The sequence below is a fragment of the Balaenoptera borealis genome (assembly GCF_965194805.1).
Source record: "Balaenoptera borealis genome assembly, chromosome: 14".
NCBI lineage: Eukaryota > Metazoa > Chordata > Mammalia > Artiodactyla > Balaenopteridae > Balaenoptera > Balaenoptera borealis.
The window spans coordinates 67,600,002-67,626,360 of record NC_138875.1 but is presented as its reverse complement, the minus strand read 5'-3'; the positions used below and the strand labels follow the sequence as shown (position 1 = coordinate 67,626,360).

Below are 26,359 nucleotides of genomic sequence, written 5' to 3'. Positions count from 1 at the left end.
CTTGTGGGTTTTATCTTGTTCCTTCATCTGAAACATATTTCTCTGTCATCTCATTTTGTCTTTCTGTGTTTCTGGTCATCTTTCCACAGGCTGCAGGATTGTAGTTCCTCTTTATTCTGGTGTCTGCCCCCTGGTGGGTGAGGTTGGTCCAGGGACTTATGCAGGCTTCCTGGTGGGAGGGAGTGATGCCTGCCCTGTGGTGGGTGGAGCTGGGTGTTTTCCCTCTGGTGGGGAGGGCTGTGTCAAGAGGTGGCTTTAAGCTCAGTCCGACTTCAGGCAGCCTCTCTGCTGACAGTTGAGGCTGTGTTCCTATCTGGCTGGTTGTTTGGACTGAGGCGTTCCAGCACTGGAGCCTGCAGGTTGTTGAGTGGGGGCAGGTCTTGGTGCCAAAATGGGGACCTCCAGGAGAGCTCACACTGACCAGTGTTCCCTGGGGCCTCTGCAACCAGTGTCCTTGCCCCCCCAGTGAGCCATAGCTGACCCCTGCCTCCCCAGGAGACCCTCCAAGACCTGTAAGTAGGTCTAGCCCAGGTTCCTATGGAGGTACTGCTTTGTGCTGGGTCCCAGTGCACGTGAGACCTTGTGTGCGCCCTTCAAGAGTAGAGTCTCTGTTTCCCCAGCCCTGTGGAACTCCTGCACTCCAGCCCCACTAGCCTTCAAAGCTAAATGCCCTGGGGGTTCCTCCTCCTGGCGCCAGACCCTCAGACTGTCTTGGAAGGCAATTTTTTTTTCCTCAAGATTTATTTATTTATTTCATTTACTATTTATTTTTGGCTGCGTCGGGTCTTAGTTGTGGCACATGTGGGATCTTCGTTGAGGCATGCGGGATCTTTCGTTGTGGCGCATGGGCTCTTTGTTGTGGTGTGTGGGCTTCTTTCTAGTTGTGGCATGTGGGTTTTGTCTCTCTCGTTGTGGTGCACGGGCTCTAGAGTGCTGGGCTCTGTAGTTTGCAGCATGCGGGCCCTGGTTGAGGTGTGTGAGCTCAGTAGTTGTGGTGTGCGGGCTTAGTTGCCCCACGGCATGTGGGATCTTAGTTCCCTAACCAGGGGTCAAACCCACATCCCTGGATTGTGAGGTGGATTCTTTATTACTGGACCACCAGGGAAGTCCCTGGAAGGCTATTTTTAAGTGGGAATGTCCCTGTGTAGCCTGCGTGGGTTTAATATTTTTTTAGTGCAAGTGCTGCCTTTAGTATGGATGTCTGCCACCTCTTTCCTCCGTGTATGCTGGCTGTTATCCCTTTGATAGGTGGTGTGACTGATGTTGTGGTGACCAGAGCCTACACTGGCTATCAAGTGAGGCCTCCTCTTTGCTCTGTGGTTGTCGCTGCCATGTCAGGGGCAGGGTCTGCTCCCTAGCTGTTGGAGTAGAAACCCCCAGATCTGTTTCTGAGCTGTGTTTCTGATCTGCGGTGCAAGGTAGGTGGGATTGGAGCCCTCCCACTGGGAGAGAAGCCACTGAGTATTCCTCCATTGGAGCTTTCACCTGTGTATGTGCTCTGCTGTATCACTCTTCCCCCGTTGCGTGGGCTCACAAAGTACGCTGTTGTTGGCACTGGTCCCACCTTAACTGTGGGTGTGCTGGCAGTTGGCCCCGGTGACTCTCAGGCATTGTTTTCACCGGGCCACCAGCGCACATGCACTGAATCCCAGGACCGCAGCGGTGCTGCACCTGGACCTGCTGTGGGGGCAGCTCGGACTCCGGCCTGGCCCAGCCCCGCGTGTACGTGCCCACAGAGCCCTTGGCTGCTGAAGCCAGGCCTTTCAGCTGAGGGGGCGCTTGTCCACTCGGATGTTCAGCAGGAGCTGAATTTATAAAGCCGTCAGTGGAGGTGTAAATCCAGTTCACGCAGCCGCAAGGAGAGACTTCAGCTCTTGTTCCGTAGTTTCAGGGCCCCTGGGGCTCAGCTGTGGCTTCAGGCCCTCCTCTGCGTGCGGGCCACCCACGGGCATCTGCTCCCGAGGCTGCTGGAGCACATGAGCCAGGAGCCCCTCCCAGAGCCCGGGGAGGCAGGGGCTGCGTGTCGGGGAAGAGGCCGCGGTGGTGGCCCTGCGCTTGGTGTGCCTCTTAAAAAAGGCACTTCACTTCTGTGGCGGCCTGGGCTGCTTCCACCAGCATTCCTGGTTGCAGAGCTCCGCACTCCCACCCCTACAGCCTGTCTCTGCACAGCCATAAGCAGTCCTCTACCCGGGTCTGTTCTTTAAACCCCACTTTCGGGCACCCAGCCCCTGCCCGTCCCAGCGGACACAGGCCTCAGGCTGGGGTGCATAGGGCTGTGGCACAGACCGTCCGCCTAGTTCTCACTCTGTCCTGCCTGTCACGGACTGGTTGCTGTGTTCTCCTGTGAGCCTCCGAAGCTCCTTTTCTGTCCCAGCCGATCTCTCCGCCGGTGGCGGGACCTCCCCGGGTGCAGGGACCTCTCCTCTCCTTCAGCTCCCTCCCAGGGGCGCAGGGCCTGTCTTTTTTTTTTGTCTTTCTTTTGTCCTCCCTGGTTACGCAGAGCTCTTTCTTGTCCTTTTTGGTGTCCGAGGTCCTCTGCTGGTGTTCAGCAGGTGTTCTCCGAGAACTGTTCCATTTGTACATGTATTCCTGATGTATTATGGGGAGAGCTGAGCTCCACATCCTCCTACTCTGCCACCTTGACTCAGTGTCACAAATGCTTTTTAAAGTAAGTTGATTTTTCAAAAACGTAAAAGGAAGGTGGACAGTCACATCATGTTTACAATTTTTAGTCAACTCTGTTATTGGTAACTCTTAAGCCATGGAGTTGACTTGAACACATCAGGCAAAAACGTCAAACGTGATTATTGGGGCCCTTTTGATACGAGTCAATGGGTTGGTCTTTAAAATGGAACCCACGAGGTCCACTCTAAGGAGTTCTCTGGCCAGCAAAGCTGCTACAAGGGATGCCTGCAGAGAGTTCTCATGGACCCCGTGGGGCCTTGTGTTTGCCCGCAGGGCCCGCGACTACTCGGCGCCAGTCAACTTCATCAGCGCGGGGCTCAAGAAAGGGGCGGCAGAAGAGCCGGAGCTGGAAGGCTCCGACGATGAGGAGAAACCTGTGAAGCAGGATGAATTTCCTAAGGATTTCGGACCAAAGAAGTTAAAAACGGTAGCATTTTTATTGAAGGATTGTGACCTTAGTAATACCCCTGGAAGATCTCTTTGGCCCAAGCATCTGCTGGGGGAGGGGTTCAGCTGGAGGCCGGTCTTGTGGGTCTCTCCCTGTGGGGCAGGGGTTCAGCTGGAGGCGGGTCTTGTGGGTCTCCCTGTGGGGCAGGGGTTCAGCTGGAGGCCGGTCCTGTGGGTCTCCCTGTGGGGCAGGGGTTCAGCTGGAGGCCGGTCCTGTGGGTCTCCCTGTGGGGCAGGGGTTCAGATGGAGGCGGGTCTTGTGGGTCTCCCTGTGGGGCAGGGGTTCAGCTGGAGACCGGTCCTGTGGGTCTCCCTGTGGGGCAGGGGTTCAGCTGGAGGCCGTCTTGTGGGTCTCCCTGTGGGGCAGGGGTTCAGCTGGAGGCGGGTCCTGTGGGTCTCCCTGTGGGGCAGGGGTTCAGCTGGAGGCCGTCTTGTGGGTCTCCCTGTGGGGCAGGGGTTCAGCTGTAGGCCGTCTTGTGGGTCTCTCCCTGTGGGGCAGGGGTTCAGCTGGAGGCGGGTCTTGTGGGTCTCCCTGTGGGGCAGGGGTTCAGCTGGAGGCCGTCTTGTGGGTCTCTCCCTGTGGGGCAGGGGTTCAGCTGGAGGCGGGTCTTGTGGGTCTCCCTGTGGGGCAGGGGTTCAGCTGGAGGCGGGTCTTGTGGGTCTCCCTGTGGGGCAGGGGTTCAGCTGGAGGCCGTCTTGTGGGTCTCTCCCTGTGGGGCAGGGGTTCAGCTGGAGGCCGTCTTGTGGGTCTCCCTGTGGGGCAGGGGTTCAGCTGGAGGCCGGTCCTGTGGGTCTCCCTGTGGGGCAGGGGTTCAGCTGGAGGCGGGTCCTGTGGGTCTCCCTGTGGGGCAGGGGTTCAGCTGGAGGCCGGTCCTGTGGGTCTCTCTCCCTGTGGGGCAGGGGTTCAGCTGGAGGCGGGTCCTGTGGGTCTCCCTGTGGGGCAGGGGTTCAGCTGGAGGCCGGTCTTGTGGGTCTCTCCCTGTGGGGCAGGGGTTCACCTGGAGGCCGGTCTTGTGGGTCTCCCTGTGGGGCAGGGGTTCAGCTGGAGGCCGGTCTTGTGGGTCTCTCCCTGTGGGGCAGGGGTTCAGCTGGAGGTGGGTCCTGTGGGTCTCCCTGTGGGGCAGGGGTTCAGCTGGAGGCCGGTCTTGTGGGTCTCCCTGTGGGGCAGGGGTTCAGCTGGAGGCCGTCTTGTGGGTCTCTCCCTGTGGGGCAGGGGTTCAGCTGGAGGCCGTCTTGTGGGTCTCCCTGTGGGGCAGGGGTTCAGCTGGAGGCCGGTCCTGTGGGTCTCCCTGTGGGGCAGGGGTTCAGCTGGAGGACGGTCCTGTGGGTCTCTCTCCCTGTGGGGCAGGGGTTCAGCTGGAGGCGGGTCCTGTGGGTCTCCCTGTGGGGCAGGGGTTCAGCTGGAGGCGGGTCCTGTGGGTCTCCCTGTGGGGCAGGGGTTCAGCTGGAGGCCGGTCCTGTGGGTCTCTCTCCCTGTGGGGCAGGGGTTCAGCTGGAGGCCGGTCCTGTGGGTCTCCCTGTGGGGCAGGGGTTCAGCTGGAGGCCGTCTTGTGGGTCTCCCTGTGGGGCAGGGGTTCAGCTGGAGGCTGTCTTGTGGGTCTCCCTGTGGGGCAGGGGTTCAGCTGGAGGCCGTCTTGTGGGTCTCTCCCTGTGGGGCAGGGGTTCAGCTGGAGGCGGGTCTTGTGGGTCTCCCTGTGGGGCAGGGGTTCAGCTGGAGGCGGGTCTTGTGGGTCTCCCTGTGGGGCAGGGGTTCAGCTGGAGGCGGGTCTTGTGGGTCTCCCTGTGGGGCAGGGGTTCAGCTGGAGGCGGGTCTTGTGGGTCTCCCTGTGGGGCAGGGGTTCAGCTGGAGGCCGTCTTGTGGGTCTCTCCCTGTGGGGCAGGGGTTCAGCTGGAGGCCGTCTTGTGGGTCTCCCTGTGGGGCAGGGGTTCAGCTGGAGGCCGGTCCTGTGGGTCTCCCTGTGGGGCAGGGGTTCAGCTGGAGGCGGGTCCTGTGGGTCTCCCTGTGGGGCAGGGGTTCAGCTGGAGGCCGGTCCTGTGGGTCTCTCTCCCTGTGGGGCAGGGGTTCAGCTGGAGGCGGGTCCTGTGGGTCTCCCTGTGGGGCAGGGGTTCAGCTGGAGGCCGTCTTGTGGGTCTCTCCCTGTGGGGCAGGGGTTCAGCTGGAGGCCGTCTTGTGGGTCTCCCTGTGGGGCAGGGGTTCAGCTGGAGGCCGGTCTTGTGGGTCTCCCTGTGGGGCAGGGGTTCAGCTGGAGGCCGGTCTTGTGGGTCTCCCTGTGGGGCAGGGGTTCAGCTGGAGGCGGGTCTTGTGGGTCTCTCCCTGTGGGGCAGGGGTTCAGCTGGAGGCGGGTCTTGTGGGTCTCCCTTTGGGGCAGGGGTTCAGCTGGAGGCGGGTCTTGTGGGTCTCCCTGTGGGGCAGGGGTTCAGCTGGAGGCGGGTCTTGTGGGTCTCCCTGTGGGGCAGGGGTTCAGCTGGAGGCGGGTCTTGTGGGTCTCCCTGTGGGGCAGGGGTTCAGCTGGAGGCGGGTCTTGTGGGTCTCCCTGTGGGGCAGGGGTTCAGCTGGAGGCGGGTCTTGTGGGTCTCCCTGTGGGGCAGGGGTTCAGCTGGAGGCGGGTCTTGTGGGTCTCCCTGTGGGGCAGGGGTTCAGCTGGAGGCCGGTCCTGTGGGTCTCCCTGTGGGGCAGGGGTTCAGCTGGAGGCGGGTCTTGTGGGTCTCCCTGTGGGGCAGGGGTTCAGCTGGAGGCGGGTCTTGTGGGTCTCTCCCTGTGGGGCAGGGGTTCAGCTGGAGGCTGGTCCTGTGGGTCTCTCCCTGTGGGGCAGGGGTTCAGCTGGAGGCCGGTCCTGTGGGTCTCTCCCTGTGGGGCAGGGGTTCAGCTGGAGGCGGGTCTTGTGGGTCTCTCCCTGTGGGGCAGGGGTTCAGCTGGAGGCCGGTCCTGTGGGTCTCCCTGTGGGGCAGGGGTTCAGCTGGAGGCGGGTCTTGTGGGTCTCCCTGTGGGGCAGGGGTTCAGCTGGAGGCCGTCTTGTGGGTCTCTCCCTGTGGGGCAGGGGTTCAGCTGGAGGCCGGTCTTGTGGGTCTCCCTGTGGGGCAGGGGTTCAGCTGGAGGCGGGTCTTGTGGGTCTCCCTGTGGGGCAGGGGTTCAGCTGGAGGCGGGTCTCGTGGGTCTCTCCCTGTGGGGCAGGGATTCAGCTGGAGGCCGGTCCTGTGGGTCTCTCCCTGTGGGGCAGGGGTTCAGCTGGAGGCGGGTCTTGTGGGTCTCTCCCTGTGGGGCAGGGGTTCAGCTGGAGGCCGGTCCTGTGGGTCTCCCTGTGGGGCAGGGGTTCAGCTGGAGGCGGGTCTTGTGGGTCTCCCTGTGGGGCAGGGGTTCAGCTGGAGGCCGTCTTGTGGGTCTCTCCCTGTGGGGCAGGGGTTCAGCTGGAGGCGGGTCTTGTGGGTCTCTCCCTGTGGGGCAGGGGTTCAGCTGGAGGCCGTCTTGTGGGTCTCTCCCTGTGGGGCAGGGGTTCAGCTGGAGGCGGGTCTTGTGGGTCTCCATGTGGGGCAGGGGTTCAGCTGGAGGCGGGTCTTGTGGGTCTCTCCCTGTGGGGCAGGGGTTCAGCTGGAGGCGGGTCTTGTGGGTCTCTCCCTGTGGGGCAGGGGTTCAGCTGGAGGCGGGTCTTGTGGGTCTCCCTGTGGGGCAGGGGTTCAGCTGGAGGCGGGTCTTGTGGGTCTCCCTGTGGGGCAGGGGTTCAGCTGGAGGCGGGTCTTGTGGGTCTCCCTGTGGGGCAGGGGTTCAGCTGGAGGCGGTCTTGTGGGTCTCCCTGTGGAGCAGGGGTTCAGCTGGAGGCCGGTCTCGTGGGTCTCCCTGTGGGGCAGTGGTTCAGCTGGAGGCCGGTCTCGTGGGTCTCCCTGTGGGGCAGGGGTTCAGCTGGAGGCCGTCTTGTGGGTCTCCCTGTGGGGCAGGGGTTCAGCTGGAGGCCGGTCTTGTGGGTCTCCCTGTGGGGCAGGGGTTCAGCTGGAGGCCGTCTTGTGGGTCTCCCTGTGGGGCAGGGGTTCAGCTGGAGGCCGTCTTGTGGGTCTCCCTGTGGGGCAGGGGTTCAGCTGGAGGCGGGTCTTGTGGGTCTCTCCCTGTGGGGCAGGGGTTCAGCTGGAGGCGGGTCTTGTGGGTCTCCCTGTGGGGCAGGGGTTCAGCTGGAGGCGGGTCTTGTGGGTCTCCCTGTGGGGCAGGGGTTCAGCTGGAGGCGGGTCTTGTGGGTCTCCCTGTGGGGCAGGGGTTCAGCTGGAGGCGGTCTTGTGGGTCTCCCTGTGGGGCAGGGGTTCAGCTGGAGGCCGGTCTCGTGGGTCTCCCTGTGGGGCAGTGGTTCAGCTGGAGGCCGGTCTCGTGGGTCTCCCTGTGGGGCAGGGGTTCAGCTGGAGGCCGTCTTGTGGGTCTCCCTGTGGGGCAGGGGTTCAGCTGGAGGCCGGTCTTGTGGGTCTCCCTGTGGGGCAGGGGTTCAGCTGGAGGCCGGTCTTGTGGGTCTCCCTGTGGGGCAGGGGTTCAGCTGGAGGCGGTCTTGTGGGTCTCCCTGTGGGGCAGGGGTTCAGCTGGAGGCCGTCTTGTGGGTCTCCCTGTGGGGCAGGGGTTCAGCTGGAGGCGGGTCTTGTGGGTCTCTCCCTGTGGGGCAGGGGTTCAGCTGGAGGCGGGTCTTGTGGTTCTCCCTGTGGGGCAGGGGTTCAGCTGGAGGCCGTCTTGTGGGTCTCTCCCTGTGGGGAAGGGGTTCAGCTGGAGGCCGGTCTTGTGGGTCTCCATGTGGGGCAGGGGTTCAGCTGGAGGCCGTCTTGTGGGTCTCTCCCTGTGGGGCAGGGGTTCAGCTGGAGGCGGGTCTTGTGGGTCTCCATGTGGGGCAGGGGTTCAGCTGGAGGCGGGTCTTGTGGGTCTCTCCCTGTGGGGCAGGGGTTCAGCAGGAGGCGGGTCTTGTGGGTCTCTCCCTGTGGGGCAGGGGTTCAGCTGGAGGCGGGTCTTGTGGGTCTCCCTGTGGGCAGGGGTTCAGCTGGAGGCGGGTCTTGTGGGTCTCCCTGTGGGGCAGTGGTTCAGCTGGAGGCCGGTCTCGTGGGTCTCCCTGTGGGGCAGTGGTTCAGCTGGAGGCGGGTCTCGTGGGTCTCCCTGTGGGGCAGGGGTTCAGCTGGAGGCCGTTCTCGTGGGTCTCCCTGTGGGGCAGGGGTTCAGCTGGAGGCGGGTCTTGTGGGTCTCCCTGTGGGGCAGGGGTTCAGCTGGAGGCGGTCTTGTGGGTCTCCCTGTGGGGCAGGGGTTCAGCTGGAGGCGGGTCTTGTGGGTCTCCCTGTGGGGCAGGGGTTCAGCTGGAGGCCGGTCTTGTGGGTCTCCCTGTGGGGCAGGGGTTCAGCTGGAGGCGGTCTTGTGGGTCTCCCTGTGGGGCAGGGGTTCAGCTGGAGGCCGTCTTGTGGGTCTCCCTGTGGGGCAGGGGTTCAGCTGGAGGCGGGTCTTGTGGGTCTCTCCCTGTGGGGCAGGGGTTCAGCTGGAGGCGGGTCTTGTGGTTCTCCCTGTGGGGCAGGGGTTCAGCTGGAGGCCGTCTTGTGGGTCTCTCCCTGTGGGGAAGGGGTTCAGCTGGAGGCCGGTCTTGTGGGTCTCCATGTGGGGCAGGGGTTCAGCTGGAGGCCGTCTTGTGGGTCTCTCCCTGTGGGGCAGGGGTTCAGCTGGAGGCGGGTCTTGTGGGTCTCCATGTGGGGCAGGGGTTCAGCTGGAGGCGGGTCTTGTGGGTCTCTCCCTGTGGGGCAGGGGTTCAGCAGGAGGCGGGTCTTGTGGGTCTCTCCCTGTGGGGCAGGGGTTCAGCTGGAGGCGGGTCTTGTGGGTCTCCCTGTGGGCAGGGGTTCAGCTGGAGGCGGGTCTTGTGGGTCTCCCTGTGGGGCAGTGGTTCAGCTGGAGGCCGGTCTCGTGGGTCTCCCTGTGGGGCAGTGGTTCAGCTGGAGGCGGGTCTCGTGGGTCTCCCTGTGGGGCAGGGGTTCAGCTGGAGGCCGTTCTCGTGGGTCTCCCTGTGGGGCAGGGGTTCAGCTGGAGGCGGGTCTTGTGGGTCTCCCTGTGGGGCAGGGGTTCAGCTGGAGGCGGTCTTGTGGGTCTCCCTGTGGGGCAGGGGTTCAGCTGGAGGCGGGTCTTGTGGGTCTCCCTGTGGGGCAGGGGTTCAGCTGGAGGCCGTCTTGTGGGTCTCTCCCTGTGGGGCAGGGGTTCAGCTGGAGGCCGGTCTCGTGGGTCTCCATGTGGGGCAGGGGTTCAGCTGGAGGCGGGTCTCGTGGGTCTCTCCCTGTGGGGCAGGGATTCAGCTGGAGGCCGGTCCTGTGGGTCTCTCCCTGTGGGGCAGGGGTTCAGCTGGAGGCGGGTCTTGTGGGTCTCTCCCTGTGGGGCAGGGGTTCAGCTGGAGGCCGGTCCTGTGGGTCTCCCTGTGGGGCAGGGGTTCAGCTGGAGGCGGGTCTTGTGGGTCTCCCTGTGGGGCAGGGGTTCAGCTGGAGGCCGTCTTGTGGGTCTCTCCCTGTGGGGCAGGGGTTCAGCTGGAGGCCGGTCTTGTGGGTCTCCCTGTGGGGCAGGGGTTCAGCTGGAGGCGGGTCTTGTGGGTCTCCCTGTGGGGCAGGGGTTCAGCTGGAGGCGGGTCTTGTGGGTCTCTCCCTGTGGGGCAGGGGTTCAGCTGGAGGCGGGTCTTGTGGGTCTCTCCCTGTGGGGCAGGGGTTCAGCTGGAGGCGGGTCTTGTGGGTCTCCCTGTGGGGCAGGGGTTCAGCTGGAGGCCGTCTTGTGGGTCTCTCCCTGTGGGGCAGGGGTTCAGCTGGAGGCGGGTCTTGTGGGTCTCCATGTGGGGCAGGGGTTCAGCTGGAGGCGGGTCTTGTGGGTCTCTCCCTGTGGGGCAGGGGTTCAGCTGGAGGCGGGTCTTGTGGGTCTCTCCCTGTGGGGCAGGGGTTCAGCTGGAGGCGGGTCTTGTGGGTCTCCCTGTGGGGCAGGGGTTCAGCTGGAGGCGGGTCTTGTGGGTCTCCCTGTGGGGCAGGGGTTCAGCTGGAGGCCGTCTTGTGGGTCTCTCCCTGTGGGGCAGGGGTTCAGCTGGAGGCGGGTCTTGTGGGTCTCCATGTGGGGCAGGGGTTCAGCTGGAGGCGGGTCTTGTGGGTCTCTCCCTGTGGGGCAGGGGTTCAGCTGGAGGCGGGTCTTGTGGGTCTCTCCCTGTGGGGCAGGGGTTCAGCTGGAGGCGGGTCTTGTGGGTCTCCCTGTGGGGCAGGGGTTCAGCTGGAGGCGGGTCTTGTGGGTCTCCCTGTGGGGCAGGGGTTCAGCTGGAGGCGGGTCTTGTGGGTCTCCCTGTGGGGCAGGGGTTCAGCTGGAGGCGGTCTTGTGGGTCTCCCTGTGGAGCAGGGGTTCAGCTGGAGGCCGGTCTCGTGGGTCTCCCTGTGGGGCAGTGGTTCAGCTGGAGGCCGGTCTCGTGGGTCTCCCTGTGGGGCAGGGGTTCAGCTGGAGGCCGTCTTGTGGGTCTCCCTGTGGGGCAGGGGTTCAGCTGGAGGCCGGTCTTGTGGGTCTCCCTGTGGGGCAGGGGTTCAGCTGGAGGCCGTCTTGTGGGTCTCCCTGTGGGGCAGGGGTTCAGCTGGAGGCCGTCTTGTGGGTCTCCCTGTGGGGCAGGGGTTCAGCTGGAGGCGGGTCTTGTGGGTCTCTCCCTGTGGGGCAGGGGTTCAGCTGGAGGCGGGTCTTGTGGGTCTCCCTGTGGGGCAGGGGTTCAGCTGGAGGCGGGTCTTGTGGGTCTCCCTGTGGGGCAGGGGTTCAGCTGGAGGCGGGTCTTGTGGGTCTCCCTGTGGGGCAGGGGTTCAGCTGGAGGCGGTCTTGTGGGTCTCCCTGTGGGGCAGGGGTTCAGCTGGAGGCCGGTCTCGTGGGTCTCCCTGTGGGGCAGTGGTTCAGCTGGAGGCCGGTCTCGTGGGTCTCCCTGTGGGGCAGGGGTTCAGCTGGAGGCCGTCTTGTGGGTCTCCCTGTGGGGCAGGGGTTCAGCTGGAGGCCGGTCTTGTGGGTCTCCCTGTGGGGCAGGGGTTCAGCTGGAGGCCGGTCTTGTGGGTCTCCCTGTGGGGCAGGGGTTCAGCTGGAGGCGGTCTTGTGGGTCTCCCTGTGGGGCAGGGGTTCAGCTGGAGGCCGTCTTGTGGGTCTCCCTGTGGGGCAGGGGTTCAGCTGGAGGCGGGTCTTGTGGGTCTCTCCCTGTGGGGCAGGGGTTCAGCTGGAGGCGGGTCTTGTGGTTCTCCCTGTGGGGCAGGGGTTCAGCTGGAGGCCGTCTTGTGGGTCTCTCCCTGTGGGGAAGGGGTTCAGCTGGAGGCCGGTCTTGTGGGTCTCCATGTGGGGCAGGGGTTCAGCTGGAGGCCGTCTTGTGGGTCTCTCCCTGTGGGGCAGGGGTTCAGCTGGAGGCGGGTCTTGTGGGTCTCCATGTGGGGCAGGGGTTCAGCTGGAGGCGGGTCTTGTGGGTCTCTCCCTGTGGGGCAGGGGTTCAGCAGGAGGCGGGTCTTGTGGGTCTCTCCCTGTGGGGCAGGGGTTCAGCTGGAGGCGGGTCTTGTGGGTCTCCCTGTGGGCAGGGGTTCAGCTGGAGGCGGGTCTTGTGGGTCTCCCTGTGGGGCAGGGGTTCAGCTGGAGGCGGTCTTGTGGGTCTCCCTGTGGGGCAGGGGTTCAGCTGGAGGCGGTCTCGTGGGTCTCCCTGTGGGGCAGTGGTTCAGCTGGAGGCCGGTCTCGTGGGTCTCCCTGTGGGGCAGTGGTTCAGCTGGAGGCGGGTCTCGTGGGTCTCCCTGTGGGGCAGGGGTTCAGCTGGAGGCCGTTCTCGTGGGTCTCCCTGTGGGGCAGGGGTTCAGCTGGAGGCGGGTCTTGTGGGTCTCCCTGTGGGGCAGGGGTTCAGCTGGAGGCGGTCTTGTGGGTCTCCCTGTGGGGCAGGGGTTCAGCTGGAGGCGGGTCTTGTGGGTCTCCCTGTGGGGCAGGGGTTCAGCTGGAGGCCGTCTTGTGGGTCTCTCCCTGTGGGGCAGGGGTTCAGCTGGAGGCCGGTCTCGTGGGTCTCCATGTGGGGCAGGGGTTCAGCTGGAGGCGGGTCTCGTGGGTCTCTCCCTGTGGGGCAGGGATTCAGCTGGAGGCCGGTCCTGTGGGTCTCTCCCTGTGGGGCAGGGGTTCAGCTGGAGGCGGGTCTTGTGGGTCTCTCCCTGTGGGGCAGGGGTTCAGCTGGAGGCCGGTCCTGTGGGTCTCCCTGTGGGGCAGGGGTTCAGCTGGAGGCGGGTCTTGTGGGTCTCCCTGTGGGGCAGGGGTTCAGCTGGAGGCCGTCTTGTGGGTCTCTCCCTGTGGGGCAGGGGTTCAGCTGGAGGCCGGTCTTGTGGGTCTCCCTGTGGGGCAGGGGTTCAGCTGGAGGCGGGTCTTGTGGGTCTCCCTGTGGGGCAGGGGTTCAGCTGGAGGCGGGTCTTGTGGGTCTCTCCCTGTGGGGCAGGGGTTCAGCTGGAGGCGGGTCTTGTGGGTCTCTCCCTGTGGGGCAGGGGTTCAGCTGGAGGCGGGTCTTGTGGGTCTCCCTGTGGGGCAGGGGTTCAGCTGGAGGCCGTCTTGTGGGTCTCTCCCTGTGGGGCAGGGGTTCAGCTGGAGGCGGGTCTTGTGGGTCTCCATGTGGGGCAGGGGTTCAGCTGGAGGCGGGTCTTGTGGGTCTCTCCCTGTGGGGCAGGGGTTCAGCTGGAGGCGGGTCTTGTGGGTCTCTCCCTGTGGGGCAGGGGTTCAGCTGGAGGCGGGTCTTGTGGGTCTCCCTGTGGGGCAGGGGTTCAGCTGGAGGCGGGTCTTGTGGGTCTCCCTGTGGGGCAGGGGTTCAGCTGGAGGCGGGTCTTGTGGGTCTCCCTGTGGGGCAGGGGTTCAGCTGGAGGCGGTCTTGTGGGTCTCCCTGTGGGGCAGGGGTTCAGCTGGAGTCGGTCTTGTGGGTCTCCCTGTGGGGCAGGGGTTCAGCTGGAGGCCGTCTTGTGGGTCTCCCTGTGGGGCAGGGGTTCAGCTGGAGGCGGGTCTTGTGGGTCTCTCCCTGTGGGGCAGGGGTTCAGCTGGATGCCGGTCTTGTGGGTCTCTCCCTGTGGGGCAGGGGTTCAGCTGGAGGCGGGTCTTGTGGGTCTCCCTGTGGGGCAGGGGTTCAGCTGGAGGCCGGTCTTGTGGGTCTCCCTGTGGGGCAGGGGTTCAGCTGGAGGCGGGTCTTGTGGGTCTCCCTGTGGGGCAGGGGTTCAGCTGGAGGCCGGTCTTGTGGGTCTCTCCCTGTGGGGCAGGGGTTCAGCTGGATGCCGGTCTTGTGGGTCTCTCCCTGTGGGGCAGGGGTTCAGCTGGAGGCGGGTCTTGTGGGTCTCTCCCTGTGGGGCAGGGGTTCAGCTGGAGGCCGTCTTGTGGGTCTCCCTGTGGGGCAGGGGTTCAGCTGGAGGCCGTCTTGTGGGTCTCTCCCTGTGGGGCAGGGGTTCAGCTGGAGGCGGGTCTTGTGGGTCTCCCTGTGGGGCAGGGGTTCAGCTGGAGGCGGGTCTTGTGGGTCTCTCCCAGTGGGGCAGGGGTTCAGCTGGAGGCCGGTCCTGTGGGTCTCTCCCTGTGGGGCAGGGGTTCAACTAGAGGCGGGTCTTGTGGGTCTCTCCCTGTGGGCCAGGGGTTCAGCTGGAGGCGGTCTTGTGGGTCTCCCTGTGGGGCAGGGGTTCAGCTGGAGGCGGGTCTCGTGGGTCTCTCCCTGTGGGGCAGGGATTCAGCTGGAGGCCGGTCCTGTGGGTCTCTCCCTGTGGGGCAGGGGTTCAGCTGGAGGCGGGTCTTGTGGGTCTCTCCCTGTGGGGCAGGGGTTCAGCTGGAGGCCGGTCCTGTGGGTCTCCCTGTGGGGCAGGGGTTCAGCTGGAGGCGGGTCTTGTGGGTCTCCCTGTGGGGCAGGGGTTCAGCTGGAGGCCGTCTTGTGGGTCTCTCCCTGTGGGGCAGGGGTTCAGCTGGAGGCCGGTCTTGTGGGTCTCCCTGTGGGGCAGGGGTTCAGCTGGAGGCGGGTCTTGTGGGTCTCCCTGTGGGGCAGGGGTTCAGCTGGGGCGGGTCTTGTGGGTCTCTCCCTGTGGGGCAGGGGTTCAGCTGGAGGCGGTCTCGTGGGTCTCCCTGTGGGGCAGTGGTTCAGCTGGAGGCCGGTCTCGTGGGTCTCCCTGTGGGGCAGTGGTTCAGCTGGAGGCGGGTCTCGTGGGTCTCCCTGTGGGGCAGGGGTTCAGCTGGAGGCCGTTCTCGTGGGTCTCCCTGTGGGGCAGGGGTTCAGCTGGAGGCGGGTCTTGTGGGTCTCCCTGTGGGGCAGGGGTTCAGCTGGAGGCGGTCTTGTGGGTCTCCCTGTGGGGCAGGGGTTCAGCTGGAGGCGGGTCTTGTGGGTCTCCCTGTGGGGCAGGGGTTCAGCTGGAGGCCGTCTTGTGGGTCTCTCCCTGTGGGGCAGGGGTTCAGCTGGAGGCCGGTCTCTTGGGTCTCCATGTGGGGCAGGGGTTCAGCTGGAGGCGGGTCTCGTGGGTCTCTCCCTGTGGGGCAGGGATTCAGCTGGAGGCCGGTCCTGTGGGTCTCTCCCTGTGGGGCAGGGGTTCAGCTGGAGGCGGGTCTTGTGGGTCTCTCCCTGTGGGGCAGGGGTTCAGCTGGAGGCCGGTCCTGTGGGTCTCCCTGTGGGGCAGGGGTTCAGCTGGAGGCGGGTCTTGTGGGTCTCCCTGTGGGGCAGGGGTTCAGCTGGAGGCCGTCTTGTGGGTCTCTCCCTGTGGGGCAGGGGTTCAGCTGGAGGCCGGTCTTGTGGGTCTCCCTGTGGGGCAGGGGTTCAGCTGGAGGCGGGTCTTGTGGGTCTCCCTGTGGGGCAGGGGTTCAGCTGGAGGCGGGTCTTGTGGGTCTCTCCCAGTGGGGCAGGGGTTCAGCTGGAGGCCGGTCCTGTGGGTCTCTCCCTGTGGGGCAGGGGTTCAACTGGAGGCGGGTCTTGTGGGTCTCTCCCTGTGGGGCAGGGGTTCAGCTGGAGGCGGTCTTGTGGGTCTCCCTGTGGGGCAGGGGTTCAGCTGGAGGCCGGTCTCGTGGGTCTCCCTGTGGGGCAGTGGTTCAGCTGGAGGCCCGTCTCGTGGGTCTCCCTGTGGGGCAGGGGTTCAGCTGGAGGCCGGTCTCGTGGGTCTCCCTGTGGGGCAGGGGTTCAGCTGGAGGCCGGTCTTGTGGGTCTCCCTGTGGGGCAGGGGTTCAGCTGAAGGCGGTCTTGTGGGTCTCCCTGTGGGGCAGGGGTTCAGCTGGAGGCCGTCTTGTGGGTCTCCCTGTGGGGCAGGGGTTCAGCTGGAGGCGGGTCTTGTGGGTCTCCCTGTGGGGCAGGGGTTCAGCTGGAGGCCGGTCTTGTGGGTCTCTCCCTGTGGGGCAGGGGTTCAGCTGGAGGCCGGTCTTGTGGGTCTCTCCCTGTGGGGGAGGGGTTCAGCTGGAGGCGGGTCTCGTGGGTCTCTCCCTGTGGGGCAGGGGTTCAGCTGGAGGCCGGTCCTGTGGGTCTCTCCCTGTGGGGCAGGGGTTCAGCTGGAGGCGGGTCTTGTGGGTCTCTCCCTGTGGGGCAGGGGTTCAGCTGGAGGCCGGTCCTGTGGGTCTCCCTGTGGGGCAGGGGTTCAGCTGGAGGCCGTCTTGTGGGTCTCTCCCTGTGGGGCAGGGGTTCAGCTGGAGGCCGGTCTTGTGGGTCTCCCTGTGGGGCAGGGGTTCAGCTGGAGGCGGGTCTTGTGGGTCTCCCTGTGGGGCAGGGGTTCAGCTGGAGGCGGGTCTTGTGGGTCTCTCCCTGTGGGGCAGGGGTTCAGCTGGAGGCGGTCTCGTGGGTCTCCCTGTGGGGCAGTGGTTCAGCTGGAGGCCGGTCTCGTGGGTCTCCCTGTGGGGCAGTGGTTCAGCTGGAGGCGGGTCTCGTGGGTCTCCCTGTGGGGCAGGGGTTCAGCTGGAGGCCGTTCTCGTGGGTCTCCCTGTGGGGCAGGGGTTCAGCTGGAGGCGGGTCTTGTGGGTCTCCCTGTGGGGCAGGGGTTCAGCTGGAGGCGGTCTTGTGGGTCTCCCTGTGGGGCAGGGGTTCAGCTGGAGGCGGGTCTTGTGGGTCTCCCTGTGGGGCAGGGGTTCAGCTGGAGGCCGTCTTGTGGGTCTCTCCCTGTGGGGCAGGGGTTCAGCTGGAGGCCGGTCTCGTGGGTCTCCATGTGGGGCAGGGGTTCAGCTGGAGGCGGGTCTCGTGGGTCTCTCCCTGTGGGGCAGGGATTCAGCTGGAGGCCGGTCCTGTGGGTCTCTCCCTGTGGGGCAGGGGTTCAGCTGGAGGCGGGTCTTGTGGGTCTCTCCCTGTGCGGCAGGGGTTCAGCTGGAGGCCGGTCCTGTGGGTCTCCCTGTGGGGCAGGGGTTCAGCTGGAGGCGGGTCTTGTGGGTCTCCCTGTGGGGCAGGGGTTCAGCTGGAGGCCGTCTTGTGGGTCTCTCCCTGTGGGGCAGGGGTTCAGCTGGAGGCCGGTCTTGTGGGTCTCCCTGTGGGGCAGGGGTTCAGCTGGAGGCGGGTCTTGTGGGTCTCCCTGTGGGGCAGGGGTTCAGCTGGAGGCGGGTCTTGTGGGTCTCTCCCTGTGGGGCAGGGGTTCAGCTGGAGGCGGGTCTTGTGGGTCTCTCCCTGTGGGGCAGGGGTTCAGCTGGAGGCGGGTCTTGTGGGTCTCCCTGTGGGGCAGGGGTTCAGCTGGAGGCCGTCTTGTGGGTCTCTCCCTGTGGGGCAGGGGTTCAGCTGGAGGCGGGTCTTGTGGGTCTCCATGTGGGGCAGGGGTTCAGCTGGAGGCGGGTCTTGTGGGTCTCTCCCTGTGGGGCAGGGGTTCAGCTGGAGGCGGGTCTTGTGGGTCTCTCCCTGTGGGGCAGGGGTTCAGCTGGAGGCGGGTCTTGTGGGTCTCCCTGTGGGGCAGGGGTTCAGCTGGAGGCGGGTCTTGTGGGTCTCCCTGTGGGGCAGGGGTTCAGCTGGAGGCGGGTCTTGTGGGTCTCCCTGTGGGGCAGGGGTTCAGCTGGAGGCGGTCTTGTGGGTCTCCCTGTGGGGCAGGGGTTCAGCTGGAGGCCGGTCTCGTGGGTCTCCCTGTGGGGCAGTGGTTCAGCTGGAGGCCGGTCTCGTGGGTCTCCCTGTGGGGCAGGGGTTCAGCTGGAGGCCGTCTTGTGGGTCTCCCTGTGGGGCAGGGGTTCAGCTGGAGGCCGGTCTTGTGGGTCTCCCTGTGGGGCAGGGGTTCAGCTGGAGGCCGTCTTGTGGGTCTCCCTGTGGGGCAGGGGTTCAGCTGGAGGCCGTCTTGTGGGTCTCCCTGTGGGGCAGGGGTTCAGCTGGAGGCGGGTCTTGTGGGTCTCTCCCTGTGGGGCAGGGGTTCAGCTGGAGGCGGGTCTTGTGGGTCTCTCCCTGTGGGGCAGGGGTTCAGCTGGAGGCGGGTCTTGTGGGTCTCCCTGTGGGGCAGGGGTTCAGCTGGAGGCCGGTCTTGTGGGTCTCCCTGTGGGGCAGGGGTTCAGCTGGAGGCGGGTCTTGTGGGTCTCCCTGTGGGGCAGGGGTTCAGCTGGAGGCGGGTCTTGTGGGTCTCCCTGTGGGGCAGGGGTTCAGCTGGAGGCGGGTCTTGTGGGTCTCCCTGTGGGGCAGGGGTTCAGCTGGAGGCGGTCTTGTGGGTCTCCCTGTGGGGCAGGGGTTCAGCTGGAGGCCGGTCTCGTGGGTCTCCCTGTGGGGCAGTGGTTCAGCTGGAGGCCGGTCTCGTGGGTCTCCCTGTGGGGCAGGGGTTCAGCTGGAGGCCGTTCTCGTGGGTCTCCCTGTGGGGCAGGGGTTCAGCTGGAGGCCGGTCTTGTGGGTCTCCCTGTGGGGCAGGGGTTCAGCTGGAGGCGGTCTTGTGGGTCTCCCTGTGGGGCAGGGGTTCAGCTGGAGGCCGGTCTTGTGGGTCTCCCTGTGGGGCAGGGGTTCAGCTGGAGGCGGTCTTGTGGGTCTCCCTGTGGGGCAGGGGTTCAGCTGGAGGCCGTCTTGTGGGTCTCCCTGTGGGGCAGGGGTTCAGCTGGAGGCGGGTCTTGTGGGTCTCTCCCTGTGGGGCAGGGGTTCAGCTGGAGGCGGGTCTTGTGGGTCTCCCTGTGGGGCAGGGGTTCAGCTGGAGGCCGTCTTGTGGGTCTCTCCCTGTGGGGCAGGGGTTCAGCTGGAGGCCGGTCTTGTGGGTCTCCATGTGGGGCAGGGGTTCAGCTGGAGGCCGTCTTGTGGGTCTCTCCCTGTGGGGCAGGGGTTCAGCTGGAGGCGGGTCTTGTGGGTCTCCATGTGGGGCAGGGGTTCAGCTGGAGGCGGGTCTTGTGGGTCTCTCCCTGTGGGGCAGGGGTTCAGCAGGAGGCGGGTCTTGTGGGTCTCTCCCTGTGGGGCAGGGGTTCAGCTGGAGGCGGGTCTTGTGGGTCTCCCTGTGGGCAGGGGTTCAGCTGGAGGCGGGTCTTGTGGGTCTCCCTGTGGGGCAGGGGTTCAGCTGGAGGCGGGTCTTGTGGGTCTCCCTGTGGGGCAGGGGTTCAGCTGGAGGCGGGTCTTGTGGGTCTCCCTGTGGGGCAGGGGTTCAGCTGGAGGCGGTCTTGTGGGTCTCCCTGTGGGGCAGGGGTTCAGCTGGAGGCCGGTCTCGTGGATCTCCCTGTGGGGCAGTGGTTCAGCTGGAGGCCGGTCTCGTGGGTCTCCCTGTGGGGCAGGGGTTCAGCTGGAGGCCGTCTTGTGGGTCTCCCTGTGGGGCAGGGGTTCAGCTGGAGGCCGGTCTTGTGGGTCTCCCTGTGGGGCAGGGGTTCAGCTGGAGGCGGTCTTGTGGGTCTCCCTGTGGGGCAGGGGTTCAGCTGGAGGCCGGTCTTGTGGGTCTCCCTGTGGGGCAGGGGTTCAGCTGGAGGCGGGTCTTGTGGGTCTCTCCCTGTGGGGCAGGGGTTCAGCTGGAGGCGGGTCTTGTGGGTCTCTCCCTGTGGGGCAGGGGTTCAGCTGGAGGCCGGTCTCGTGGGTCTCCCTGTGGGGCAGGGGTTCAGCTGGAGGCCGGTCTTGTGGGTCTCCCTGTGGGGCAGGGGTTCAGCTGGAGGCGGGTCTTGTGGGTCTCCCTGTGGGGCAGGGGTTCAGCTGGAGGCGGGTCTTGTGGGTCTCCCTGTGGGGCAGGGGTTCAGCTGGAGGCGGGTCTCGTGGGTCTCCCTGTGGGGCAGGGGTTCAGCTGGAGGCGGTCTTGTGGGTCTCCCTGTGGGGCAGGGGTTCAGCTGGAGGCCGGTCTCGTGGGTCTCCCTGTGGGGCAGTGGTTCAGCTGGAGGCCGGTCTCGTGGGTCTCCCTGTGGGGCAGGGGTTCAGCTGGAGGCCGTTCTCGTGGGTCTCCCTGTGGGGCAGGGGTTCAGCTGGAGGCCGGTCTTGTGGGTCTCCCTGTGGGGCAGGGGTTCAGCTGGAGGCGGTCCTGTGGGTCTCCCTGTGGGGCAGGGGTTCAGCTGGAGGCCGGTCTTGTGGGTCTCCCTGTGGGGCAGGGGTTCAGCTGGAGGCCGTCTTGTGGGTCTCCCTGTGGGGCAGGGGTTCAGCTGGAGGCGGGTCTTGTGGGTCTCTCCCTGTGGGGCAGGGGTTCAGCTGGAGGCGGGTCTTGTGGGTCTCTCCCTGTGGGGCAGGGGTTCAGCTGGAGGCGGGTCTTGTGGGTCTCCCTGTGGGGCAGGGGTTCAGCTGGAGGCCGGTCTTGTGGGTCTCCCTGTGGGGCAGGGGTTCAGCTGGAGGCGGGTCTTGTGGGTCTCCCTGTGGGGCAGGGGTTCAGCTGGAGGCGGGTCTTGTGGGTCTCCCTGTGGGGCAGGGGTTCAGCTGGAGGCGGTCTTGTGGGTCTCCCTGTGGGGCAGGGGTTCAGCTGGAGGCCGGTCTCATGGGTCTCCCTGTGGGGCAGTGGTTCAGCTGGAGGCCGGTCTCGTGGGTCTCCCTGTGGGGCAGGGGTTCAGCTGGAGGCCGGTCTCGTGGGTCTCCCTGTGGGGCAGGGGTTCAGCTGGAGGCCGGTCTCGTGGGTCTCCCTGTGGGGCAGGGGTTCAGCTGGAGGCGGTCTTGTGGGTCTCCCTGTGGGGCAGGGGTTCAGCTGGAGGCCGTCTTGTGGGTCTCCCTGTGGGGCAGGGGTTCAGCTGGAGGCGGGTCTTGTGGGTCTCCCTGTGGGGCAGGGGTTCAGCTGGAGGCCGGTCTTGTGGGTCTCTCCCTGTGGGGCAGGGGTTCAGCTGGATGCCGGTCTTGTGGGTCTCTCCCTGTGGGGCAGGGGTTCAGCTGGAGGCGGGTCTTGTGGGTCTCTCCCTGTGGGGCAGGGGTTCAGCTGGAGGCCGTCTTGTGGGTCTCCCTGTGGGGCAGGGGTTCAGCTGGAGGCCGTCTTGTGGGTCTCCCTGTGGGGCAGGGGTTCAGCTGGAGGCGGGTCTTGTGGGTCTCCCTGTGGGGCAGGGGTTCAGCTGGAGGCCGTCTTGTGGGTCTCCCTGTGGGGCAGGGGTTCAGCTGGAGGCGGGTGTTGTGGGTCTCTCCCAGTGGGGCAGGGGTTCAGCTGGAGGCCGGTCCTGTGGGTCTCTCCCTGTGGGGCAGGGGTTCAACTGGAGGCGGGTCTTGTGGGTCTCTCCCTGTGGGGCAGGGGTTCAGCTGGAGGCGGTCTTGTGGGTCTCCCTGTGGGGCAGGGGTTCAGCTGGAGGCCGGTCTCGTGGGTCTCCCTGTGGGGCAGTGGTTCAGCTGGAGGCCGGTCTCGTGGGTCTCCCTGTGGGGCAGGGGTTCAGCTGGAGGCCGGTCTCGTGGGTCTCCCTGTGGGGCAGGGGTTCAGCTGAAGGCGGTCTTGTGGGTCTCCCTGTGGGGCAGGGGTTCAGCTGGAGGCCGTCTTGTGGGTCTCCCTGCGGGGCAGGGGTTCAGCTGGAGGCGGGTCTTGTGGGTCTCCCTGTGGGGCAGGGGTTCAGCTGGAGGCCGTCTTGTGGGTCTCTCCCTGTGGGGCAGGGGTTCAGCTGGAGGCCGGTCTTGTGGGTCTCCCTGTGGGGCAGGGGTTCAGCTGGAGGCGGGTCTTGTGGGTCTCCCTGTGGGGCAGGGGTTCAGCTGGAGGCCGTCTTGTGGGCCTCCCTGTGGGGCAGGGGTTCAGCTGGAGGCCGTCTTGTGGGTCTCTCCCTGTGGGGCAGGGGTTCAGCTGGAGGCGGGTCTTGTGGGTCTCCCTGTGGGGCAGGGGTTCAGCTGGAGGCGGGTCTTGTGGGTCTCCCTGTGGGGCAGGGGTTCAGCTGGAGGCGGGTCTTGTGGGTCTCCCTGTGGGGCAGGGGTTCAGCTGGAGGCGGTCTTGTGGGTCTCCCTGTGGGGCAGGGGTTCAGCTGGAGGCGGGTCTTGTGGGTCTCCCTGTGGGGCAGGGGTTCAGCTGGAGGCCGTCTTGTGGGTCTCTCCCTGTGGGGCAGGGGTTCAGCTGGAGGCCGGTCTTGTGGGTCTCCCTGTGGGGCAGGGGTTCAGCTGGAGGCGGGTCTTGTGGGTCTCTCCCTGTGGGGCAGGGGTTCAGCTGGAGGCCGGTCTTGTGGGTCTCCCTGTGGGGCAGGGGTTCAGCTGGAGGCGGGTCTTGTGGGCCTCCCTGTGGGGCAGGGGTTCAGCTGGAGGCGGGTCTTGTGGGTCTCCCTGTGGGGCAGGGGTTCAGCTGGAGGCCGTCTTGTGGGCCTCCCTGTGGGGCAGGGGTTCAGCTGGAGGCCGTCTTGTGGGTCTCTCCCTGTGGGGCAGGGGTTCAGCTGGAGGCGGGTCTTGTGGGTCTCCCTGTGGGGCAGGGGTTCAGCTGGAGGCGGTCTTGTGGGTCTCCCTGTGGGGCAGGGGTTCAGCTGGAGGCGGGTCTTGTGGGTCTCCCTGTGGGGCAGGGGTTCAGCTGGAGGCCGTCTTGTGGGTCTCTCCCTGTGGGGCAGGGGTTCAGCTGGAGGCCGGTCTTGTGGGTCTCCATGTGGGGCAGGGGTTCAGCTGGAGGCGGGTCTTGTGGGTCTCTCCCTGTGGGGCAGGGGTTCAGCTGGAGGCCGGTCTTGTGGGTCTCCCTGTGGGGCAGGGGTTCAGCTGGAGGCGGGTCTTGTGGGCCTCCCTGTGGGGCAGGGGTTCAGCTGGAGGCCGTCTTGTGGGTCTCCCTGTGGGGCAGGGGTTCAGCTGGAGGCGGGTCTCGTGGGTCTCCCTGTGGGGCAGGGGTTCAGCTGGAGGCGGTCTTGTGGGTCTCCCTGTGGGGCAGGGGTTCAGCTGGAGGCCGGTCTCGTGGGTCTCCCTGTGGGGCAGTGGTTCAGCTGGAGGCCGGTCTCGTGGGTCTCCCTGTGGGGCAGGGGTTCAGCTGGAGGCCGTCTTGTGGGTCTCCCTGTGGGGCAGGGGTTCAGCTGGAGGCCGGTCTTGTGGGTCTCCCTGTGGGGCAGGGGTTCAGCTGGAGGCGGTCTTGTGGGTCTCCCTGTGGGGCAGGGGTTCAGCTGGAGGCCGTCTTGTGGGTCTCCCTGTGGGGCAGGGGTTCAGCTGGAGGCGGGTCTTGTGGGTCTCTCCCTGTGGGGCAGGGGTTCAGCTGGAGGCGGGTCTTGTGGGTCTCTCCCTGTGGGGCAGGGGTTCAGCTGGAGGCCGGTCTTGTGGGTCTCCCTGTGGGGCAGGGGTTCAGCTGGAGGCCGGTCTTGTGGGTCTCCCTGTGGGGCAGGGGTTCAGCTGGAGGCGGGTCTTGTGGGTCTCCCTGTGGGGCAGGGGTTCAGCTGGAGGCGGGTCTTGTGGGTCTCCCTGTGGGGCAGGGGTTCAGCTGGAGGCGGGTCTTGTGGGTCTCCCTGTGGGGCAGGGGTTCAGCTGGAGGCGGTCTTGTGGGTCTCCCTGTGGGGCAGGGGTTCAGCTGGAGGCCGGTCTCGTGGGTCTCCCTGTGGGGCAGTGGTTCAGCTGGAGGCCGGTCTCGTGGGTCTCCCTGTGGGGCAGGGGTTCAGCTGGAGGCCGTTCTCGTGGGTCTCCCTGTGGGGCAGGGGTTCAGCTGGAGGCCGGTCTTGTGGGTCTCCCTGTGGGGCAGGGGTTCAGCTGGAGGCGGTCTTGTGGGTCTCCCTGTGGGGCAGGGGTTCAGCTGGCGGCCGGTCTTGTGGGTCTCCCTGTGGGGCAGGGGTTCAGCTGGAGGCGGTCTTGTGGGTCTCCCTGTGGGGCAGGGGTTCAGCTGGAGGCCGTCTTGTGGGTCTCCCTGTGGGGCAGGGGTTCAGCTGGAGGCGGGTCTTGTGGGTCTCTCCCTGTGGGGCAGGGGTTCAGCTGGAGGCGGGTCTTGTGGGTCTCCCTGTGGGGCAGGGGTTCAGCTGGAGGCCGTCTTGTGGGTCTCTCCCTGTGGGGCAGGGGTTCAGCTGGAGGCCGGTCTTGTGGGTCTCCATGTGGGGCAGGGGTTCAGCTGGAGGCCGTCTTGTGGGTCTCTCCCTGTGGGGCAGGGGTTCAGCTGGAGGCGGGTCTTGTGGGTCTCCATGTGGGGCAGGGGTTCAGCTGGAGGCGGGTCTTGTGGGTCTCTCCCTGTGGGGCAGGGGTTCAGCAGGAGGCGGGTCTTGTGGGTCTCTCCCTGTGGGGCAGGGGTTCAGCTGGAGGCGGGTCTCGTGGGTCTCCCTGTGGGCAGGGGTTCAGCTGGAGGCGGGTCTTGTGGGTCTCCCTGTGGGGCAGGGGTTCAGCTGGAGGCGGTCTCGTGGGTCTCCCTGTGGGGCAGTGGTTCAGCTGGAGGCCGGTCTCGTGGGTCTCCCTGTGGGGCAGTGGTTCAGCTGGAGGCAGGTCTCGTGGGTCTCCCTGTGGGGCAGGGGTTCAGCTGGAGGCCGTTCTCGTGGGTCTCCCTGTGGGGCAGGGGTTCAGCTGGAGGCGGGTCTTGTGGGTCTCCCTGTGGGGCAGGGGTTCAGCTGGAGGCGGTCTTGTGGGTCTCCCTGTGGGGCAGGGGTTCAGCTGGAGGCGGGTCTTGTGGGTCTCCCTGTGGGGCAGGGGTTCAGCTGGAGGCCGTCTTGTGGGTCTCTCCCTGTGGGGCAGGGGTTCAGCTGGAGGCTGGTCTCGTGGGTCTCCATGTGGGGCAGGGGTTCAGCTGGAGGCGGGTCTCGTGGGTCTCTCCCTGTGGGGCAGGGATTCAGCTGGAGGCCGGTCCTGTGGGTCTCTCCCTGTGGGGCAGGGGTTCAGCTGGAGGCGGGTCTTGTGGGTCTCTCCCTGTGGGGCAGGGGTTCAGCTGGAGGCCGGTCCTGTGGGTCTCCCTGTGGGGCAGGGGTTCAGCTGGAGGCCGTCTTGTGGGTCTCTCCCTGTGGGGCAGGGGTTCAGCTGGAGGCCGGTCTTGTGGGTCTCCCTGTGGGGCAGGGGTTCAGCTGGAGGCGGGTCTTGTGGGTCTCCCTGTGGGGCAGGGGTTCAGCTGGAGGCGGGTCTTGTGGGTCTCTCCCTGTGGGGCAGGGGTTCAGCTGGAGGCGGGTCTTGTGGGTCTCCCTGTGGGGCAGGGGTTCAGCTGGAGGCCGTCTTGTGGGTCTCTCCCTGTGGGGCAGGGGTTCAGCTGGAGGCGGGTCTTGTGGGTCTCCATGTGGGGCAGGGGTTCAGCTGGAGGCGGGTCTTGTGGGTCTCTCCCTGTGGGGCAGGGGTTCAGCTGGAGGCGGGTCTTGTGGGTCTCTCCCTGTGGGGCAGGGGTTCAGCTGGAGGCGGGTCTTGTGGGTCTCCCTGTGGGGCAGGGGTTCAGCTGGAGGCGGGTCTTGTGGGTCTCCCTGTGGGGCAGGGGTTCAGCTGGAGGCGGGTCTTGTGGGTCTCCCTGTGGGGCAGGGGTTCAGCTGGAGGCGGTCTTGTGGGTCTCCCTGTGGGGCAGGGGTTCAGCTGGAGGCCGGTCTCGTGGGTCTCCCTGTGGGGCAGTGGTTCAGCTGGAGGCCGGTCTCGTGGGTCTCCCTGTGGGGCAGGGGTTCAGCTGGAGGCCGTCTTGTGGGTCTCCCTGTGGGGCAGGGGTTCAGCTGGAGGCCGGTCTTGTGGGTCTCCCTGTGGGGCAGGGGTTCAGCTGGAGGCGGTCTTGTGGGTCTCCCTGTGGGGCAGGGGTTCAGCTGGAGGCCGGTCTTGTGGGTCTCCCTGTGGGGCAGGGGTTCAGCTGGAGGCGGGTCTTGTGGGTCTCTCCCTGTGGGGCAGGGGTTCAGCTGGAGGCGGGTCTTGTGGGTCTCTCCCTGTGGGGCAGGGGTTCAGCTGGAGGCCGGTCTTGTGGGTCTCCCTGTGGGGCAGGGGTTCAGCTGGAGGCCGGTCTTGTGGGTCTCCCTGTGGGGCAGGGGTTCAGCTGGAGGCGGGTCTTGTGGGTCTCCCTGTGGGGCAGGGGTTCAGCTGGAGGCGGGTCTTGTGGGTCTCCCTGTGGGGCAGGGGTTCAGCTGGAGGCGGGTCTCGTGGGTCTCCCTGTGGGGCAGGGGTTCAGCTGGAGGCGGTCTTGTGGGTCTCCCTGTGGGGCAGGGGTTCAGCTGGAGGCCGGTCTCGTGGGTCTCCCTGTGGGGCAGTGGTTCAGCTGGAGGCCGGTCTCGTGGGTCTCCCTGTGGGGCAGGGGTTCAGCTGGAGGCCGTTCTCGTGGGTCTCCCTGTGGGGCAGGGGTTCAGCTGGAGGCCGGTCTTGTGGGTCTCCCTGTGGGGCAGGGGTTCAGCTGGAGGCGGTCCTGTGGGTCTCCCTGTGGGGCAGGGGTTCAGCTGGAGGCCGGTCTTGTGGGTCTCCCTGTGGGGCAGGGGTTCAGCTGGAGGCCGTCTTGTGGGTCTCCCTGTGGGGCAGGGGTTCAGCTGGAGGCGGGTCTTGTGGGTCTCTCCCTGTGGGGCAGGGGTTCAGCTGGAGGCGGGTCTTGTGGGTCTCTCCCTGTGGGGCAGGGGTTCAGCTGGAGGCGGGTCTTGTGGGTCTCCCTGTGGGGCAGGGGTTCAGCTGGAGGCCGGTCTTGTGGGTCTCCCTGTGGGGCAGGGGTTCAGCTGGAGGCGGGTCTTGTGGGTCTCCCTGTGGGGCAGGGGTTCAGCTGGAGGCGGGTCTTGTGGGTCTCCCTGTGGGGCAGGGGTTCAGCTGGAGGCGGTCTTGTGGGTCTCCCTGTGGGGCAGGGGTTCAGCTGGAGGCCGGTCTCATGGGTCTCCCTGTGGGGCAGTGGTTCAGCTGGAGGCCGGTCTCGTGGGTCTCCCTGTGGGGCAGGGGTTCAGCTGGAGGCCGGTCTCGTGGGTCTCCCTGTGGGGCAGGGGTTCAGCTGGAGGCCGGTCTCGTGGGTCTCCCTGTGGGGCAGGGGTTCAGCTGGAGGCGGTCTTGTGGGTCTCCCTGTGGGGCAGGGGTTCAGCTGGAGGCCGTCTTGTGGGTCTCCCTGTGGGGCAGGGGTTCAGCTGGATGCCGGTCTTGTGGGTCTCTCCCTGTGGGGCAGGGGTTCAGCTGGAGGCGGGTCTTGTGGG

General features: G+C 66.3%; 1 protein-coding gene across 1 annotated transcript in view; it reads left to right on the top strand.

The window, feature by feature from the left end:
• Positions 1 to 26,359, top strand: part of TFIP11 (tuftelin interacting protein 11) — a 51,656-nt gene that overhangs the window by 14,852 nt on the left and 10,445 nt on the right. Inside the window, exon 3 of the mRNA XM_082355038.1 lies at positions 2,959 to 3,112. Coding sequence (XP_082211164.1) covers positions 2,959 to 3,112 — 154 coding nt within the window. The remainder of the gene's footprint in view (positions 1 to 2,958; positions 3,113 to 26,359) is intronic.